This window comes from Excalfactoria chinensis, chromosome 4 (genome assembly GCF_039878825.1).
Source record: "Excalfactoria chinensis isolate bCotChi1 chromosome 4, bCotChi1.hap2, whole genome shotgun sequence".
NCBI lineage: Eukaryota > Metazoa > Chordata > Aves > Galliformes > Phasianidae > Excalfactoria > Excalfactoria chinensis.
The window spans coordinates 13,964,937-13,986,671 of NC_092828.1; the positions used below are offsets into that span (position 1 = coordinate 13,964,937).

At 41.9% G+C, this 21,735-nt stretch overlaps 1 protein-coding gene across 3 annotated transcripts in view; it reads left to right on the forward strand.

Moving 5' to 3' along the window:
* The window catches only part of CD38 (CD38 molecule), a 29,491-nt gene extending 12,925 nt beyond the window's left edge, over nt 1-16,566 (forward strand). For all 3 annotated transcript variants that reach the window (XM_072335371.1, XM_072335373.1, XM_072335372.1), the window contains 7 exons: nt 7,115-7,244; nt 7,735-7,870; nt 8,674-8,756; nt 10,399-10,475; nt 11,066-11,158; nt 12,865-12,951; nt 15,162-16,566. In XM_072335371.1, the coding sequence (XP_072191472.1) occupies nt 7,115-7,244; nt 7,735-7,870; nt 8,674-8,756; nt 10,399-10,475; nt 11,066-11,158; nt 12,865-12,951; nt 15,162-15,243 (688 nt within the window). In that variant the 3' untranslated portion in view covers nt 15,244-16,566. The remainder of the gene's footprint in view (nt 1-7,114; nt 7,245-7,734; nt 7,871-8,673; nt 8,757-10,398; nt 10,476-11,065; nt 11,159-12,864; nt 12,952-15,161) is intronic.
* The last annotated feature ends 5,169 nt before the right edge of the window (nt 16,567-21,735 follow it).

The window sequence follows — 21,735 nt, forward strand, 5'->3', positions numbered from 1 at the left end:
ATGACTTTGGCTCAATTACTGCCCGCACAGGAGCAGGCTTTGGGAGTGCTGCCCTGCACGTAACTTTTAGTTGTTAACAAAAGATGCACATTTTACTTTCGCTGATCTTGCCGAGTTCCCGTACCCATCCACCTCGGCTATTGGTATGCTTTGTAGCTTTGTCTGAGTAACAGCCAGAGGCGGTTTTGACCACAGGAAGGAATTTGACCTCAAATTGCTCCGTGTCCCTTTTCCCAGTTACACGGGCTCCCTCTTCTGGCTGACCCAACACTTGCTATCCTCAAGTTCTCATGCAGTATAAACTTAAATTGCCAGGAATGTAACTGTGTAATCAGAAGAATTTTCTGGTACCCGGGACAGGATCCTACCTTGTGGCAGTTTCCACATATATGCTTTACACAGCTGAGCTATAAGGCCATGCAGAGCCAGGGCTTACCTCAGGTGCACAATATGTAACCCATTGCTTAGAGGATATTTTTCAAGAGTTTTGTACCTTTTTCCTTTTTGGGGGAGAACAGATTGTAACAGACACAGCATGAAACCTGTTGCTGTGAAGTTAACGGCTTTGATTTGTCTCTGATTTGGGTTTGGGTACAATTAACAATTAACGTGACCTTGTGAAGGAGAGGGAAGAAAGGTCACGGTCTCAGAAACAAAAGTAATGCTTCATTTTCAGCCTAGAAATGAACTCATCTGACATTTGCAGCTCAACAGACTTGTTATTTGCAGATAGTCTCTATTCCCCCGCAGATGTGCAGTTGCTTTCTGATTCACTCAAGCCAAGTCAAGTCTCCAAGGCCCTACTGCTTCAACATGGCCAGAGACAAGGCAGATCTTTTTTTGTCTAAACTGCCAGTGAGAGAACAACAGGGATGTAGGCAAGGAGCCACCTTGGTAGCATGTGTGGCTGTGCAGGCCCAGCCATCGCTGTGTGTGAGAGCAGCAGTGAAAAATGGTGGAGGTGCAAAGTGTTTTACGTGCAGTGCAGTGTGGACATATGCTGTAGATGTCCCCTTTGAAAACAGTTGGACCAAATAATGTAAGCAAAGCTGGTGGTAGAACGCCCCGTCAGGGACATGGTTTAGTGGACAGTATTGTTGTTAGGTGGATGTTTGGACTAGATCCAATCTTAGGGGTCTTTTCCAACCTTAATGATTCTATGATTCCATTACATTTTGAGAGCTTCTGTTTCCATTAAATCTAGCAAAAGCTGCTGCTTACTCAGGAGAGCTTTCTCTTCTGTCTGCATGACCATGGTGTGTTTTTTGCCTTTCCATTCCCTTGTATGCTATGGAGATGGTGGTTTATTCGGTTAAAAAGAACACGAGGTGCCATGATTTGGTGTGAGATACTATTGCACTTGTGGCACCTTTCCCTCCACAGAGCCATCTGTTGGGGTTTTTGTCTGCTTGTTTTTGCACTGTGCCTTCATGCTTCGCTGGGAGTATTTAATTTGATTCCCATGCTCACTGATTGCTCACGCTTTCACATGGAGCATGGCGCTTCACAGCAGCTATGATCTGATCCATTGTCATGTGAAATAAACAGCTTTATTTTGTGTAGCCGTGACATTATATTCCATTCCGCATATATTAATTGAGGTGTTAGTCCTCATTGAAGAGTTTGAGGCTGACAGCATCTCTGTCACTTTTTCCTTTCATTCTCTCCCCTGGTAACTTTTCCCTTTGCTATTATCTAAGTACTAAAAGCACTCCTTAAATCAGCTTCATAGAGTACCTTCTACCACTTGATGGCAGTATTCGCCCGACCTTAGCTCCTCGCTCAGTTGCAGAGGTCCAGCTGCGGTTGCCAGAGCTGCGACTCGCTGCACCACCAAAGTGACATTGCAAGGCTCGGAGAATGGAAGGGGCAGCAAGAGCGGGAGCAAAAAGATTTAGGGCAGAAAGCACGGAGCAAAAAGATTCTTGGTTACAGAGGGATTCCCCTCAGCACAGCATACTTTGTGTAAGATTTGAGCACGTAGACGGAGTTACTCATAAGTTCACATGCAAAATAAACTGAAGGTGAACATATAAACAGCACCACTGTCTCTGGCTACTGCAAGAGGCAGATAACTGCATGGCCCTCTGTAGGGAGGCTGGACTCAATCTCTGGAGATCCGCTGCGACCGCTACAATTCTGTGAGTCTGTGATAAACTGGTAGGTAGGCAAAGGTGGGTCTGTTAGGTGCAGAACTGGTGCTGCTTCCTTTAGTTCTGTCAGCATTTCAGTCTCAGGTGCCTCAGACTTCAAGCACAGTGTGAATACTTCTCGTTTGGTTAAGGAGCTTTCTTATAACCACAGAACTTCTCACTCACTTTTTAGTTTCTAAGTGCGCAGGTGTATACTTGCATTATTATTCTGGCTGGCGGTGGTAGCAAATGAGAAAGGTGCTCGGGTGAGTGCCTGCGCAAGGCAGCACCAACCCTGATGAAAGCCAGCATGACTTGCCAGCTGAGGCCAGAGCCTCCCACACCAGCCTCAAAATCTGCCTGCCTTATGAGGTTTAATCCCTGCAAAACCCATCTTTATAAAGGACCTTGCTTTCAAAGACCACAAGAGACCACAATTAAAATCTCTCTTTATGGCCTGAAGACATTGTTTTGTTTTTTAGAAAGGAAACTTGGGATCCTGGGAGGCCAGCACAGGAGGCCACTCTCAGCAGGGGGCTTCTCATGCATGTGGAGGGGTTTGAAGAATCTGGGCAGGACGGACTGAGCTCTCCAGAACAAAGCCTGAGAATCATTTTCACTTGTAAATTTAGAATGGGTCCCATACTTTAAAAATCTCTCACATTTCTGAGTAAAAACCTCGAGGTGACACAACTTAAGGCAATACTGCTCTTTGTAAAGTGTTTTTAGCTTCCACTGTCAGCCCAGTGATGAACTTAAAACAACTTTCTGGTGCAGCTGAAATCACCAGGGATGAAACTCATCCCTGATATTATACCAATTCAATCAATTTCAACTGGGAATGAATGTGCTCTGTCATGTCCAGTTAAAAAAGAAAAAGAAAGAAGAAAATAACACCACACAAAATTAATAGTGATTTCCCAGGCAGCTCAATGCCATTGTATTCCTTTAAGGGTGAAGATGCTCTTTCAAGGTTAGCCAGATCAATGTACTGATATGCAAGAAACAATGATGCAGAAACTGTCCATTTTTATAATATGCACATTAAAGTTTGGCTTAAAAGATAGCAGCTAATGGAAATGTTCTTGGCCCCAGATTCCTTTTCATAAATTTATACGATGTTCATAAAAAAGGTAAATGGATAGAAACACTCAAATTCACTTGAAGATGCAACATCCACTCAAACATTGGGATAAAAGTGCAGGACATGCTTTGTCATATGCATGACATTCTTATTTCAGAAGGAAGTGGGGTGTTGATGATGTGTATTTGTATCTCAGTTCTTGTTTCTTGCTGTGCTCAGTGCAGGATACAGAGCCTCAGTTCTGCAATCCCTGTGTTCCAGAGAACAGACTGCAGCTTCAGTTCCTGATCTTACAGCAGGTTCCAGTGTTCCTGCTGAGCTTAAGTGTTATTTCTAATTTAGCAACATTTCCCAAACTATATTCATTAAAAACATGCATTTGAAAAAGCACCCAAACACATAAAATGTCCGTGCATTTATTTTATCTGTCAGTGAACTTGGCTTAAATATTTCAGATTCTTTAGTAGAATAAAAGGCCTTCAATATTTCAGTGTAAACAAAGTTAGCCTTGGGGGAAGAGACTCATTATTGCAAAAAAGAAATGCATATGATGTTTGCTTGATGCAGAATTAATATGCAATCCAAAACACACAAAACCAACCACGGGCATTGCCGTGTTCCTGTGGGTGCTCTGAGAGGGAAAGCAGAGGCTGTGAGTGCTCACCTCAAGCAGCCCAGGACATGCAGAGAGTAAAACTGTAGCACAGTGGAAAAGCCAACACTGCTTTTCCAACCAGCACCAGGAGAACTGCTCTCCTCTGTGTTGAGAACAGCCCTCAGAGAATTCTTCATTTCTCGGATGCTTTTTGACAAGGGAGGTGTTCACCTTTCAATTGGAAGGTGCTCTTGCTAGAATTGTTAGTGTACCAAGTGCCAGCAGACTTCCCTTTTTATCTTCAGGAGAACCTGAGCTTCATCACACCTCTGCCCTTACCTTTGCTGAACGTGTTAAGTACTACACAGCAGGCAAATGTTTTCTTTCTTTTATTTCTAGTGTATATGTCAATAGCAAGGCCGTAAAGAATTCAGTCTCTCCCAGAGCTGGGATTCACAAATCCTAAAGCTTTCTCACTGCCGTTGCGTATCAGCCAAAACAATAACTCTCTTTGGCTCTTAAGATGCGAGGTGAAACCTGTGTTTCCTACCAGAGAAACAGCCTCCCAGAGCACACCGATGAGTTATTCTTATTCTTATGTAAAAACTGACATGTTGATAGGAGAGGGTAGTGAAATACTCTTTAGCTTTTGTAGATTTGTTTGTTTTTACGGTGAAGATCTGTGCTTAGGCTTCTAAATAATGCTGGAATCAAAATCTTTATGCCTTATCGTTCTTCTGTGTGGAACAAATAAAAGCCCCACACTCATTACCAGCTGTAGAAGAGCTTGTTTGAAGGCTAAGCCCTACCTCTTCTGTGACACTAAACATAGCTTTGCTCAGAGCTGTCAGGACTGTGGCTGAACACTGCTCTCCCAGATACTTCCCTGTGAGGTACCAGAGTTAAAGTGATGAAGATCTCTCTGGGATGCTTACAGAGTTTGCAGCCAGAGACAAGCTCTTTGAGAACAAAACGTAATATGCCAGGTTAAGTTCTGCTTTGACTTGTTCTCTCCAGAGCAACCAGCTCTGTGGGTCTGTAGAGGCCCAAGGGATGCTAGTTTCTGTGCTTTGTGAAACATGTGAGTGCACCCTCACATGACCCTACCACAGCAAAGCAATCTGCACACTGTGCTGATAAAACTTGGGAGCAGAGAAGCAGCTGGCTGTAACACAAGAGATGTTCTTCAATCTTTGGGGTAGCTAACTGTGGAATGAGAATGGCGGTAGCCTTGCAGGAAGGACAAGGAGTATGTTACAATACACAAGTTGTAATCAAGCTGCCAAATATGAGTAAGAATCTACGTTAGTTTGAACCAAATAACCAGTATCAAATAAGATGACAACTTAGGTTTGCCACTGCATAAGTAAAGGCAGGGTGGAAAGAAGGCCAGGACAGTTTGCTGTGTATTGCCCAATCCTTTCTGGTATGACACAAGCATGGGCCCTGCAGCATGTCTGTTAGGGGCACTCCTGCTGCTCCATGGGGCTGCCAGGTGTTGGAGCGCTTCTGGACACATCTCAACAACAGCAGACCTTCTCTGCCTGTGATGTTTCTTCTCAATCAGGCTTAGGAATGAGGGATGGGTGTTCATGTCCAGACACATCCCAGAACAGTGAGGAAATGGCTGGGAACTGAGAAGTGGTTCTGGGTCCCACTGTCATGGCATGGCCTTTTGTAATACAAACAGCTCATCGTGTGTGTTTCGCTTTACCTTTCTGATGCTCAAATAGCAATCTGGATCAAATTAAGCAGCAGGAATCATAGAATCGCCAAATCAAAGAATGGAAGGGGAAGGGACCTTAAAGATTATCCAATTCCAACCCCCTGCCATGGTCAGGTTTACTACCCACTAGGAATGTCACAGTGTTCTGAAATCCTCAATGAACTTCTGCCAATTTCACTTAATCCCTTTAGAATCCCTCTTGTTAAGACTAATCAAATTCTGCCTCATGCCTGTTACCTGAGTACCCACAGGTAAGGAAGCCTGCAGCTCTGTGTGTGTCACATACTAACTGATCCCTGCAGTTTTTACGGTGCTCTGAAGGCATTGGTGTCTTCACCAAAGACAAAGGCTGTTCTTCAGACAGCTTCTTCAGGCAGTGGGAACACCCAAGGAGGGGATTACAATAGTGGAGAAATAATGGATGAGTAAGAATTAGCCAGAGCAGCTCCTTTAGGCATGCAGACAGTGGGGTAATGCAGCTTTTTGAATTTACAGAAAGAAAGGAAAGAGAAAGCTGCAGAAACGCTGCATGGCTGTCAGTAAATGGGGCAGGCATACAAAGTGGGCCTGAAATGAGTAGGCAGGTAGTAACTGGGAATCATCATGATGCAATGTTATTGTTATTTCTTCAAGTATGAGAAATCAGATGTCCTGAGCAGACTCACACTCTAAGTGCTGCAATGTCATGGAGCATGGCACTACGTCAGTGCATAGAGATCATTTCTTGTCAGCACCATGCAGCAGTTTCCTGTTAGTGTGGAATAAGCTGAACCTTGTTTCCGTGAGCAGGGGTATGCTTTATTTCCCAGGCTGATGAAGCAACAAGCTGAGAATGAATATAGACTGAGGTGTATCCCGACATCCACTGGTTCCCCTCGTATTAATGCAGTGTGATTCCTCTGACTCACACCAGTGAGTGCAAAAGGGCCAGAAGCGCTAATATGCAGAGACTGAAAAAAAATCCCCTGGAATTGGAGTGCATGATTCAGATCCCTATGCTTGTACAAATCTGCTATGGCTTCAACAAAGCACTTAGCTGCAAGCTAGCCCTTAACTGCAAATAACATCAAGTCCAAAATATACAGACCTCTGCTTTTGTTTTAGAAAAGAACTGTAGATGCTGTTCAGTAGACACATAGAATCACAGAATGGCCTGGGTTAAAAAGGACCTCGAAGATCATCTAGTTTCAACCCCCCTGCCATAGGCAGGGTTGCCAACCATCAGACCAGGCTGCTCAGAGCCACATCTAGCCTGGCCTTGAATGCCTCCAGGGATGGGGCATCCACAACCTCCCTGGTAACCCAGGAGAGCGGGTTGACTCTGGGCATAGTTTTGGCTCAGATGAGAGATGTTTCAGAACTGCTCGTTCCTCAGTTTATACTTGATTTGCTGAAGATACTTTGCTTTTTTAATGCATAATGTATGTTGATGCTTGAGCACAGTCAGAACTCTTTAAAAATTTATCCATAATATTTGATTGTAACAGAAGGAAATCCTTTCAGAATCATAAATATTAATAATTATTAAAGATATTTAATAATAAATGTAAATTAATGATGCTTCAATCTTTTGGCAGAGACAGGGATTGCCTTAAAATATGGGAATCGTTGAAAGCTGCATTCATTCACAAGAATCCCTGTAATGCTACAACAGAAGATTATCAGCCTTTAATGGAGTTGGCAAGTCATCCAGTACCCTGCAACAAGGTAACAGCAGGATGCGCGGTGGGCTGTGCAAGGGGGATTGCTGGGGAGCAGTGTGTCTGTACAGTGCTCTGAGCAGTGGATCTTTTCCATAGTAACTGTCGATGTCTATAGAAGGACTGTTTTGCCACGATGTCTGATATTTTTTTGCCAGGGTCATCCTGGTTAAGCTGCAGAGATGTCCCTGTTCCTTAGGCTTGCAGATTTCAGTAAGGAATGTGCAGTCCTGCTGTCAAAGGAACGCTTCTTCCAAAAAGCTGCTCTCCCATCTGCAGTTGAAAAGCATACTACAGACTGTATAAATATGCTATGTGAAATAGTGACAAATTTTCTTTCAGAATGCTTTGCAGGCTGAGCACATCCATTTCTGTGAAAAATAATCACCCCCAAAATTGGGAAATGGGAGCAAAAACTTTCTGTTTTTCTCCAGGAAAATTTCCTGACCAGCTCGAGTTTAACTATTATTTATTGGGCATTTTACCTTATTTCACAGTCACTGTTTTGGAGCAGGACGTATGACCTCGTTCATCTTTATTCAAAATCCAATCGTCATTTCCTTACCTTGGAGGACACGTTCCTGGGTTATATGCTTGATGGGCTTTCATGGTGTGGAGACCCCTCAGCTCCAGGTAACAAGTCCTAACTTTTGCAAACCAAATACGCGTACTTGAATTTCAGATTATTATTTTCTTTTATATATATAGACATAAATACTGTCCATTTTCACATATTTTTCTTTTAAAACCACAAGCTTTTTTCTGCTCCCATGTTATGGAAGACCGAAAATAATGTAATTTAAAAAGCACGTCTTTTTGGCTACCAGGAAGACATTAAATGTTTCTGGGACTAATGATCATAGAATCATAGAATCACCAAGGTTGGAAAAGACCTAAAAGATCATCCAGCCCAGCCGTTCACTTATTACTAATAGCTCCCACTGAGCCCTCTTTCTCTATGCCATTTGGTACCTTCCTTTAACTTCTGGGGGACAAACTGCAAAACAAAAAAGATCCCTGGTCATAGGCCAGGCAAAGTAAGGGAGAAATATGGAGGGACCTGGGGTTATGCTGCCCACACAGTTCCTGGGTTGATGTGTTAGCAAGTTCTAAACTGGGCTGGAATTACTGGAAATATCGGGCAAAATTTGATTTTTCAATACAGTCAGAAAGTGTTTGTCACAAACCAACCTGGCTCTGAGTATTTAGAAATATATGTTTTCTGTACTGGGTTTTCTGAGAATTATTTGCATATGGGGCCGCCAGCTGCCTCACTGAGACTTGTGAGTAAAGAGGAAGATCTTTGAACACATGCAAATTCTCTTTCCTCCTAGAATCCCCTCACGTAGCCAACTTGTTTTGATAGGGAACAAATCTGTATTAATATTTTAACAATATTCGCTCTAGTCTTATTCTATAAGTATGTTTCTTCTCAGGAATCAACTACGAATCTTGTCCAAAATGGAGTGATTGTGAGGGCAGTTCTGGCTCTGTATTCTGGAAAATGGCATCCAAGATGGTAAGATCTAGAATAAATTTCCTCTCATCTGAGAATGTTAAAAGGCATAAAGTTCCTGACACTGTCAAAAATCTGAGTTTCCAGGTTGGAAAGTTCACAGTTCACAGGAGTTTTAGCTTTAGGTGCCAGGAAATATGAGTATGGAAATCTTTTATCATACTTTATGTAATGGGACCAGAACTGTCAGCAGAGTTGGGCATTTTTACTGTGGGCAGAGATTACACGCCAGGGTCTAGAACAACACTTGGCGGGCAGCTTTACAAATAAGGCTTACGGTAATAATTATAATAAAAGCCTTAATTAAATCACAGAACTGAAATGACAAAATGATAGAAACTTAGAACTTGTTGATATTGAGAGCAGCTCCCAGACTAGCACAGCAAGGGGCTCAGAGCCCCTTTGCTCCTTCCCAGTGTACTCCTGAAGAGGATGTCCTCTCACAGTGTTACCTTCCAGGGTTTCTGTGATGTGCCCACCTGTATGCGTGTCCCAGCTCTGATCAGATGAATGAGACATTGCTAGACTGAGTTAAGCAGCTGGCCTGTTATTTTGGAATCAGCACTTTGCAGAATGCTCATTTCACACATCTGCCAGAATGTATATGTATATATATATATACTCTCCTTTATCAGTTTAATTTTATGTGTCTCAGAAGAATTTAGTCTTGATGTGACTATTAATGAATGACTTTCTAGGTGCAGAACAAGCATTAATGTGTTTGTAATATCTCACGCATGTAAGAAAAAATCTTCACACCATAAAAAAATGCTTTGTGTGCAAACTAGCATCCATAAAGTTTTCCAAGCTCAAAACAGTTCTGAAGTCTAGGAGGGATAGATCACCATAGAGTGTGAGGCTTGCTGAACTACAAGTTTTTTACTCCAAGTAGATTTAAGATCTGCTGAAACAGACACATACTGTGTAGGAAAGTTCTACATAATTAAACTATCCTGAAACTTCACAGCTCTCAAGCTGGTTTTGAGACACACTGTTTATAAGTAAGAGGACTTGGTTGATTTGATAAGTACAGTCATCTGTATTAAGCTTTTCAAAATCATTTATCCTACCTTTGGGTTATGTATCTGGAGTACTGTGATTGTATGTATTTATATTTCAGTGGCCTTGAAATATTTGGACACAGGTTTAAAGAACAAAAGAACAATTACATGATCCAGTAATCAGAACTTGTGATGAGTTTTTCTAAGATCACTGGAGAGAAAAATCCCAAGCCACAAAAGTACACAGAGTGTGAGACACGAGGTAGCAAGTATTCCATGATTTCATGCCCTTAAACTTGCAGTACTTCTGTTGTGGCGCATCCTCACTACTGAAGTTCAGGCAGCCTGAGGATTACTCTAAGTTACTGAGAAAGTAGGCAGCCCCATTGGACAGCTATAGCTGCTGGGGCTCTGGAATGTTGCATCCCCATTTATAAACTGAAAGCAGTGACAGCAAGGTGATGCAGCTTTACGTCAGTACTGCTGTAAGAGTTTGGAAGCTTTTGTTTGCATGGACATATGTAGAAACAGGGGCCATGTTCTCTACTTGTGTAAATCAGTTCTGATGACTTCTAAGAAGTTAGAGAACTCTCTAGAGGTGTGGCATGCAGTACCGGATTATCATGTCCATTTGTTTTGGTCAGTTTGCAGAAGCAGCGTGCGGTGTGGTTCACGTGATGCTCAATGGATCGATAGAAACGGGAGCTTTCAGAAGCAGCAGGTATACCCAGCATCCGTGTTTCTGTTGGACACGCATGTCTGTCAGCAGGTTCTTGTCAGCGAGTTCTGATGCAGAATGGATTTTGGTGAATTCATGTGGGAATCTAAACCATTGTCTGCTGTAGAGTTGATGCACTTTACTCCTACTATACAGTGACTCTAACTGAAGTCCTTTCAGTGCATATAGGTAGATCTCTAGTATGATATTACTGCACAAAATAGCTTTTTTACATTTAATTTAGGTTTGCACACCACGTTATAGGAATTACATGCATCTAACTGCTTGTGGAGCTCTTTAGACTGTGCTTGCTCGCGTTATCTGGCAGTAGTCTCATATCGAAACATAAAGTCTGTTCTGGTCAGGAGAACAGCCATGCTCATCTCCCTTGCACCAAACAAAACTCATCATCAACAAAACTAGCAGGAGAGCAAGTACTGCAGATGGAAAAAGTTGAGTTTGCTTCTATCTGCAGTTTCAGAAGTTCTCACGGAAGTGAAATAAGAATGGAGAGAAAATCTTTTTCTACCAAGTATGTTTACATTAGTAGAATTCTTACATTACTAAGAGTGTTTCATGTCCCATTCTTACAGTGTTTTTGGAAGCGTTGAGGTCTTTAACTTAAATCCAGATAAAGTTTCTGAAGTACGTATTTGGCTTATGCATGACATCGGTGGACCCCAAAGGTAAACCATTCTGATACAAAATGACTGTCTAACATTAACCACCGTACTAAACCTGCTCTGAAAACCTGCTCTGAAAACCTGCTCTGCATTCTCTCAACTAGCTACTTACTTTATTGAAAAGAATAGCATTTTTATGGTTGTTTTTATTAGTCTTTTCATAGTTACAGCTTGTCACTCATAGCTAAGACACAGTGATGATACTTTCCTTGCTTTCAAAGTCCTGCGACCAGAGATAGTGTGACAGAGTCATTTCAAACACTGAAAAAGGTTGCCTAGAGAGGTTGTGGAGTCTCCATCCATGGACGTATTGAAAACCCAGCTGGGTCCAGGGCAGCTTGCTCTAATTGACTTTGGTTGGACTAGTTGATCTCAAGTTGTCCCTTCCAACTTAAATGATTCTGTGATTCTGACATTTTCAGGAATAAATCTGCAGTTTAAATGCTTATTGTAGAATTACTGTTATCAGAACAGTGATCTCAAATCACATCTGAGCCTTTCTGAGTGAACTTTTTCATTCTGTTCAGATTCCTTGGCAGACTTTTTGCATTTCAAGCACTGAGCATGAGGTTCAATGCCTTTGACCCTCATCTTCAGAGGTGATTCTGTTGTTCACATGGTTATAGTGCGTTGCTGTGGTTTCTCCTGTTCCTAAGGACCCCACATGCCAGAGACAGCAGCTTTGATGCATTGAATCAGTAGGAAGGCCATAGTGTGTCTCAGGAACTAGCATGGATCCAGGAGAGACCCTTGCTCAGATAGCTCAGTATCAGTTGCATTGTCAGCTCCAGTGTTGCGACCCTTCCCCTAGCATAAGCACCGACACTCAGGACTATTTCTTTTCCATACAAGCTGATGTATCTATCACAGGCTCCCAGTTGTGTGCCTATCATGTTGTTAGTGTGCTAGACATTGTGGTGACCCTCTGCGTAGTGGCTTGCTGAAGGAAAGGGCATAGGCTAATCTGTGCATTAATTTCCTTGTATGTGCTGTTCAGTCCTTTCTACCATGATTTCCCAGCATCAGAAAAATCATCACATTCCTCTTTCTCAACAGCTGCCACAACCTGGTGCCCTGCCAGCCTTCTTGACACATCTTCCTCCTGTGCCAAGTTCACAAGTGTTTCCATTTTATTTTCTGTCTCAAGAGAAAAGCAGGGAGCTAGGAACACATATCGCTTTTGTCTTCTGATTGTATTTCATGTTGGATCAGTAATAATATCTGTTAAAGCCTGTGGACAAAGACCAGCTGGCTGTTTTCTGCTAATGCCATGTGTTAGGAATAGTCCTGGATTTGCCCCAGTATTGTCTTCATCTATGTCCCATACTCTGTACCCAGAGGTGATTTTTCCCCCAGGGTGACATGTCTTTTGCAGTGGCTCTGTGGGTGTGTTGGACATTTGTCAGTCCTATCACTACAGCTGGAGGCTCCTTGGGCTATTTCAAACAAATTATGCATAAAATGTGGAACTGAGTTATTTTCTATAGATTTTCCTGCACAAATGTTTTTGCACAAGTTAAACAATTGAACATCATATATTTTCTGTTGTCAAAGGCCCAATGGTAATCAAAGCTTCGCAAACCAGAATAGCTTTTACAGCACATTTTAGGAGATCTTATCTGAAATAAAATGAAACGACATAGTGTGGAGTTCAGCTGAACTTCTCATACACACAAAGATCACAAGTAACAAAAGACTTTTCTCTCCAGCGATTCCTGCTCAGGCCATTCCATAAAGAAGTTAAGAAGTATCTTAGAAAAACGAAATGTTAAGATCACCTGTGAAGACAATTACAGGTAATTCTCAGTGGTGCCTACTTGCTAACATAACGCTGATATCCTGTCCCCCTCCCTGCTTGACATTGTCTCCTGGTTTACAGGAAATTGAGCAGATTGCCCTCTGATTTCCATCACATCTCTTTGAAGTGGCTGCGTGCTTCTCTCAGCCTCCCACTTGTGCTCTTTACCTTGTACTCCAGGATGTTACTGCTGCTGGCCTTGCTCGGTTGCCTTCAAAGCAAAGGAGCAATGCAGCCTCCTGCAACAGATTTTCATGTTCTCAGGCTTTTGCTTACAATAATAAAAGCCAAGTAGACAACTTTCCTTCCAGCTTTGTGAAGATAATACACTGTGTTAAGCATAATCCTTATTTCCTTCAATGTAATTTGAATTTTTTTTCCATCCAGTTGCTTTATCAGCGAGTGACACATAAGACATGATAGGTATTATTAATTATTATAAGTCCCCATTGTCAAGCGAGTCCAGAAAACAGAATAGCCCAAGTTCTGACTTGACTGAAATCTCTGCCTGCCTGCTGAGAAGTTACAAAAGCTTGAGAGCCGTTGTCCCTCTGTGTCAATTCAGAGATCTTTACAAAGATGAATAATGTCCTCTAGTGACCTTAAAAAAGTGGCTAGAGTTCAGTTTTACTCACAAAGCTCAATAATCATATCTTATCTGCCAAGAACCTATTTTCAAAGCAAATAACTCATACTTTGATAGGAACATTTCCTAAGTAAACATTTCTATAAACCACTGAGTTCATGACATTGGTTTTAAGTAAGGGAAAGGTTGCCTGCAGAGGAGACATTTGCCTTGCAAATACCCTATGAGGCACTAGGATTTTATTCATGAAAGCAGAGCAATATATCCCTGTTTAGATATTGCTGAAGCTGATAATGAGCGCTCTGCACACTGTGAAAAAAACAGTACAGGTGTGTTGCATAAATGTACCAAATTAGGATGCTCACATATTCTCTTTCTCTTTGGAGTACAGTAGTCTTTAACCAATACTTCAAGACTTGTAAGCTGTGTGAACTATTCTAGCCTACGCTGAAATAAGCTAAGGGGAAAGGAAGGAAGGGGAAAGATGTAATAAGTTAGATTCCCTTTGGCTCAGCACAAGAAGTGTATGGGAGATTGGTAATCACAGCCTGAACCTCTGATTAATCAGCTGAGGCAAGTATGGGGTCAGCTGTGGGAGCACAGGTGAGAGTGATGTAGCTGTGCTCCCGGGAGGGGTGGAGCTCGACTCCATCCCCTCTGAGACCTCATTTAAGGGCTGACTCCCACTGAAGCAGTATCTCTTGGAGATCACTCACCAGTGAGGACTGCCCCAGCTTCTTCAGCCAAGGCACCACCATTGGTGAGTTTTTCCTTTACTTATTCACTTATACCTTCTGTACATTTTGTTACCATCTGTACATTAAAAACCAATACAAGAAGAAATCTTCAAAACTTCATGAAGAATGTGTTGGCACTCTCATTACTGTGACTCACAGTTCACATCTTAAGATAGAATAAGAAGCAGGGCTTTTTATCAGCACTCAACTAAACATCCACAAGCAACTGTATAGAACAACCCAAACATTTTAAAGTTATTATTTTGTATACAGAGCAATAATAAAGTATTTAATTTATGTGTGCAGTAAAACTCTTTAGGATGGACTGAACTGAAGTCATGGCAGACAGAACTGTGTGGATCCTTACTGACTCAGCATCTGGCATTCTGTGACATATAGCAATTGATGCTGGTCGTTATCTCTTGCTTTTGTGGTTTTCTTTAAGTGTTTTCCACAAGTAGTTCAAAAAAGGGGATGCACTTGTGCCAAATCCTACAATAGGTTTTTAGCAGCAGCTATACAGGATGGCAGTAGGGGCTGCCAGTAGATAAGCAAGATGGTGAACTCCCAGCATGGCAGCAACTCTGTGGTCAGTGAAAGGCGTCTTCTTTTTGTAATTGCTTTTGCTGTCACAGCATAGCTGACATGTGGAGTGTTCACACTCTGCTTTACTTCCTAGACATTCATTTTTGTCTCCAGCTGCTACAAACACTAAAGATATGTCTGCAGCTTTATGCAAGAAAAGTTATCTTAAGAAAAGACATCCACTTGATAAGCACAGGTGTAATGTACGCTTTGACTTTCACATTGCATTTAATATCTGTGTGGTTGCTCTGCTGTACTTTCATGTGGCTACTAAATCATTGTTTTTGTGTCTTATCCCAGGCCAGTCCAGCTCCTTCAATGTGCACATAATCCTGACCACCCAGACTGCAGTTTTTGCACCAGCAGCAAAGAAGCTCCTTGAAACAGAGTGCTCCATGCTATATAAGACTTTATTTGTGTGCAAAACTGAAAAGGACATGGCTACGTAGCTTACTGTGATAAATAGCACCACGGTTGTACAGAGCCAATAACCAGGAATTCTTGCTGTGATACTAACAGCCAAGTCGCAGGAGGTGATATTTTAGCTGCAATTCCTGTACACAAGCAAAAAGCATGGTGTTTCAGAAGGGCCAAGGGCATGTTCAATGATTGAGGATACAATATTTGTTCTGGTTTGTTCCCTCATATGTAGCTACTGTTGTTCACAGAGCATCAGCGCAGGGGCTGCCTTGGGCATGCACAAAGAAAGTTGCCAGTGGAGACACAGCTTGCTATGATCTGTATGCTGCTTCGGAAGGGCTGGAAGGGAAATTCCCTGAGCAGGGAATATTGCCCATTGGCATATGTTATAGACACCCGTGTTTTATACAGAGTAGAGGAGTCTGTGAGGAAGACCTGGGGTTTCTCCCCCTGTAGCTGTATCTGAAGGTTGGATGTTTTGTTTACTGGGCAGTACCTCTGAGTCAAGCAGAGCCTGGCAAGGCCTTGACCCTTTCTCTCACAGACTGTGTCACCTCTGAGCAGGCAAAGCAAGTAATGGAAGAAGTAGAGCAGTTCTTACCTCCTAGTGGGTAAGCTGGTTAGGAAATGGCAGAGCTAAGCCAAGAGGAGACCAGAAACTGCTCAGAGCATTGCCAGCATCTGTAAGAATGCATTTAGTGGGTAGCTGGGAAGAGAAAATAACAAGACTGACTCAAGCATTCCTGTTAAAATCTTTCTGGAAACATACTTGTAGCTCAGATAGCATTTTATTAATATAGCAATAAGTGTAAGCCTTCCAGCTTTCAGACCAGATCTTGGCCATCCACTGGCATCAAGAGAAACATTCAGAGGCTGCTGCAGTGGGAGCCTCTCCTGACCCCAGCTGTGGAGGTGAGGTGATGCCTTGCTATGTGTGACTCACAAGCAGCACACAGAAGGTTGTATTGCCATGCATTTTAGTAACTGTGGAAGCTGGTATAACTTCAGGCATCTCCAGATGGACCTTTGCTCTGTAATACAGGGTTTTGTACTGGGTGTAGGTTGGCCACACCCAAGACTTCACCCATAATGTTTACATGAATTACATGGTTTTTTTTGTATGTGTAGTCTGTAATGTAACAATTAGCTGCATTGACTCAGATGCATATTAGTGTTTTTAAACAGGTTATTTCTGACTGTAAGTCAATAATCTGTCTTCATGCTCACTTTTGTACCTTTTCTGGTGTAATAATAAAATGTTGGCTGTCCAAACAAGGTCTCTGACAAAATTGATGATGGCAAATGCTGCTCATTTAGTTTCACATTCTAGTGAAAGTGGCCTCCCACACCCATCTGAAAGCAGTTTGTCCCCTTCTGGGCATGACCAAAGAATAGAAGAGGTCAAGCTGGTAGAAAAGCATGATGTGCCGCAAGGAGGGGTGTTCAGCAAGTAGCTTGGGAACGTTCTGGTTGGATCAAGTTGCTTTAAGGTGCTCACAGCACAGATCTGCTAGGTGTATTCTCAGATAGGGAAAATATAGTCATGCGACTGTCAGCCGTGTAATAGCAGCCAGAAGCACAGTGGAAAAATAACTTGGAAATTCACTTAAAATACGAAACTTCACATATAATCATCCAGGAAAGCAGAGACAGGCCACAGGGCATACCCTCCCCAGGCTGCATCCTATCTCCCTCCTCCGTCATGCACAGAGAAGTTATTGTCTCCGTAGGTGGCAGAAAGTGAAACATCCTGTCTTTATCTTGAACACAGATATCCAGATACGTATGCTGTTCTCAGCCGTATTAGCTAAGAAAGATTACTGTTCTTATCAGGGGTTGTGTAATAAATCTTCAAACAGCGAACCTGTGCTTTTGAAAAATGCAGTGCATGCTCAGTGCAGGCAACTGTGCTTGAGTAAGTGGCAGCTGTGTGACACAGGTGACTGGCATTGTCCCAGCACAAAGCCTTGCAGGTGTGCAAAATAACACACTAGCACAGAAACCTAAATGAGAAATTAGCTATGTGTTTTGTTCCATTGCCTAGAAGAAAAGTTTCTTCATATATTTTGAAATGTGTCCAGTTTTGAAAATATGCTTTCAATCTGATGAAGAGAGCCTCTGTCACAACTTGTTCAGGATAAATGGGCCAGGTTGTGCCCCAGGCCCATAGCAAACAGAGCCAAGAGCACTGCTCGGAACGCTCATTACTGTGTGATAAGGTGCTCTCAGCTCCCAGACATGCACTCTGCTGTGCAAGCTACTTCTGTGACCCTTCTACCACAGTATTTGTGCTCCCAAAGCCATGGCTGTACTTCACCTAACTACAGCCTGCTATCATTGCACTTAGTGTAGAGATTAGAAAACTAAAGAAATAAAGAAAAGTCTGTTCTCTTTGCCAGTTGTTGCTTGACCTTGGGTGTCTACCATGAATCACAATGTTTGATTTAAAACACTTTGGCCTCTTGTAGGATCAGGGGCCTCAATAGGAGAATATGAAAAGCCTGAACTCCACTCAGGTCCTTTGACCTCGTATTCGCTTGTGGCTTCTCATCACTTTCTCTACAGTCACCTTGCAGAACCACCAGCTCCCTCCAAGACTTTTGTGTGGGGACAGAGTTGAAATCAAGCTGTGAAGGGTTCTTGAATTTGTTTCTGTTTGTATGGCAGTATGTAATGCAGTGGACCCAGATCCCCCTAAACAGTGGCAACAGGGGTCTGTTTTTGTATGGGACTTGACATAGCTGCAGCTTGCTGGGACTACCAGCCAGAGGCAGAACCTTCACCTGGGCTGATGTGGGCCACCCTTCCTGCCTGGACATGGTACTCCCTGGTACTCAAGAAAGTGACCCTCAGACATTTTCTTACATAAAATAGCCCCAGAGAAAGAGTAGCAAAATGAGATCAGCGAGATTAAAGGTAGGAAAGCCTGCCAGGACAGTAATGAGAATGGGCTGCATCTCAGGAACTCTCTTAATTTCTTAAGACAGCAATTAAATATTATAGCAGACTGATCCTTCCTGTTAGGTAGTTTGAAAGGAAGAGTGCACTGGCTAATCCAAAGAAAGCACCTTGCATGTAAAACAAAAACAGATGAAAAGATGAAAACACTAGTGCGAATGACAGAAAATAGGTGAGAGACTAATTGTTTGTATAGGAGTGGGGAAGCTTCAGGGTGCACATTTTGCTTTCTTACTCTTCTTGAAATACTGACAGCACTGCAGCCAGAATTGAGACTTCCACAGCTGAGTTCTGAACCCTGGGAATTTCAGCTAAAAGTCTCCTTCTATCAGCAACATGCCATTCTGTGTGGATCAATCACAAAGGGAATATAACATTTACCATACAGACAATTGTAGATGCAGTGAGATAGATTATAAATATCATAATGCCTTATGCAGAGCCATATTTCTGTGCTATGAGATGCTACAGAGAAAGTTAGGTGACCAGAAGGATGTAGTCTAGACAAACATAGATTACAGAAATAAAGCAGTAATATGACTGTTCTTGCTCTAAAAATACGACTACAAACAGGAAGCAGGAAAGCAGTGACAGTTTCCACAATTTTCTATCAGTGTCAAAACTATTGTGTGTAATACCAGACACTTCACACGTGCAGAATTAAGAGAATAACAAATAGCTCAGTACATTCAACCAAGTCCCAGGACTGACTGAATCCTTTTTGTGTTAATCAACTATATTTCCTTCCAGCTGTATCAAATGCAGAGTGGAGGTGGGGATTTATTGCTACATCTATTAGGGAATTGCACTGAGGCACTTCGCAAATGATTTAATATACGGAGTTGAGATTTCCTGCCTGAATAGGAGGAAAGATGAAATAATATTTTTAAAAGTTGAGGTCATGAAGGTCATCATAGCACCTCCGCTGATTTTATGAATACTACAGCTTTTTGGCTTTGTCCTGTCATGCCTCTACTTTGTCCTCAGATTGTGCATTAGGATAAGTCATCCTTTCCAGAAGGGCCAGTAGCCTTGTGCTGTTTGATAACGTCAGGCAATGAAGTATCCCATGATAGTTTGTTTCAGTGATTAGCCTCATTATTGAAAATGAAACTAGACTTTGCCAATATTTGGGTTCCAGCAACTTCTTGTTCTGTACTAAAGATCTTTTGTGTTCTTGGGAAGTTTAGCTTCTGTTTGTGGAAAGAATTTTGCCCTTTTTTAATGTTGTTGAATTAAAGAGATCAAACCTTTTAAACATTTAAAGACAGCATGTTTGCTAGACATAGTGACTTTTTACTTCATTCTCCCATTCTTCATTATTCTTCCTGCAGTGTGGAGAGATATTTTATAACCCCTCTGGTGTGTTGACTAGTGGATTAGATTGACATAGATAGACTGAAATTCAGCCCTTACTTTTACTGTGTTTAATGCTGGTGTGTCATAATAAAACGATTACAGAAAGTTACAGGTTTATTAGAGGAGAGACTAGAGATTGATTATTTTTTTTACTACTCAACACCAGAAGAATGGTTACTTTGACACACCCTATCAGAAGTGGGTAGACTTTGTGATCAAAACATTCAGCTGAAGAAAGAGCATTTCTATGTAACAATGTACTTACAATGCAAACTATGTATATAAATTAGCTTTTATTATATATTGTTAGTCTTTCTGAAAAGCAAAAAGACCTCAGCAGCACCAGCATATCACTATCTCAGTTTACCAAGGGAATAACAATCCTGACAAGTTAATGACATTCTTACCATCTTCAGAGATTTTTCCTAATGTAAATACTAAAATTAAGGACACAAAGTCAAGTAAACATAGCTGTAGAGCTGTTGATGCTCTAGGCTCCTCTTTAACCGCCTAACCCTGCTCCAATGCCATACATGGTTCCATCTGGCCGTAATTCTGTTTTTTTTCCCCCTTGTTTATGCCAAGATTCTGCTCAATCCCCCAGGAAGTAGAGATCTCAATTAGTAAACTAGTAGGAAAGAACAAGCACATGGACTGTGGCGTAAAACTGAACACTTAAGCCAAAAACACATGATCGGAGAAGATGAACAAAACTGCTTAATATCTGATGCCTTTTTGGTTTGGGTTACTTGTGTTCACAGTCTCAAGATTTTACCAGAAAGTAATTGAAACCGAGATCATTTATTGGGAGATGACTGATTTTGATCTGTAGGTGTACAGCATGACAAATTACATCAGAGCAAAGGTAACTGCTTTTTAATTATGTCAAAAAATTACACAGCTCCACAGCAGAAATACTCCATTCTACATTTCTAAGATTGCCATTCTGTTCATTGACATTGCGTTCAATTAACTCACACAAGGTTACTTTGGCCAAGACTCGGCTTGATAAAACTTGACATAGTAAATTAACAATTGATTGGAAGTTATTTATGTACCTTCTCCAGTACTATTTTCAGCAGTGTGTGGGTTGCACTAAATATCAATAGCAGTGAAAGTAGAAAATGCCTGGGCTGTCCCATGGTTTGATAGGCACTTACTGGTGAACATACCCACAAGGGTCTGTTGCAAAATGTCTCTTGTCAGAGATAAGGATATTGTTAACGTTATCAGTTAATACTGTTATTTATTCTTTGTATTGACTAAGACTAAACCCAGCCTTTTCCCCAGTCACAGGCTGGCTGAGGCTGAAATGGTCCGGATGGCTTTGAAGGTCTCCAAGGAGGAGATTCCACAGCCTATCTGGGCAATACGATCATCATATCATCATTGGCAGCAGTGAGTTTTTCTTCCTGGTGTGACTGTCAGGACTTTTTCAGGCCTTAGAGGATGTCAGTGCTTGAAGAAAAGTGCATATTCCCTGGAAGGTTTCATTGTGGACGCTGAGGCCATACCTGCAGTTAGGAAACTTCTAGAGAGGAGTGTGAAATCAGCCAGCGTGTCTGACTGCATTCCCATTTGGCACCCATCTGTGCCCTTCAAACATACACATTTTTGTGATGATCAGCATATTGGCAGGTAAAGGAAAATTAGATCCAAATTTAGAGCTGGAATGAAATATTACAGATTTATTGGCAATATGCATGCCCACGTTGCTAATTATGATGACAAACTAGCAGGTCTAAAGATTTTATATTTTTATAATTATTTTCCCTGCTATGGATAAAGTGACTCAAAACAGGTCTCAACAGCCCTACAAGCTCTTGCTACGAACTGAAACAGAACCAAATGTCCCTTGTAGGAAACAATGCTTCTTGGGATGTTCCTGCCTATGAACTTCACAAGATAACCACAGGTGAAAGCTCTTTTTTCTGGTCAATTCTATTTGCAGTTTTCTGGCAGTCATACTGTCAGTAACAATGGATTTTTGATTCCATTTCTTCTAGTTTTCTGTAGACAACATCACCATCATCAGGTCCTGTGGACAGTGTGCTGCCTGCAAGCTGCGGGACATTTGTATGTTTTGATTCAATCTTTTGCGGAAATAGCACAGGAATAACAGAAGCTCAACCTATGA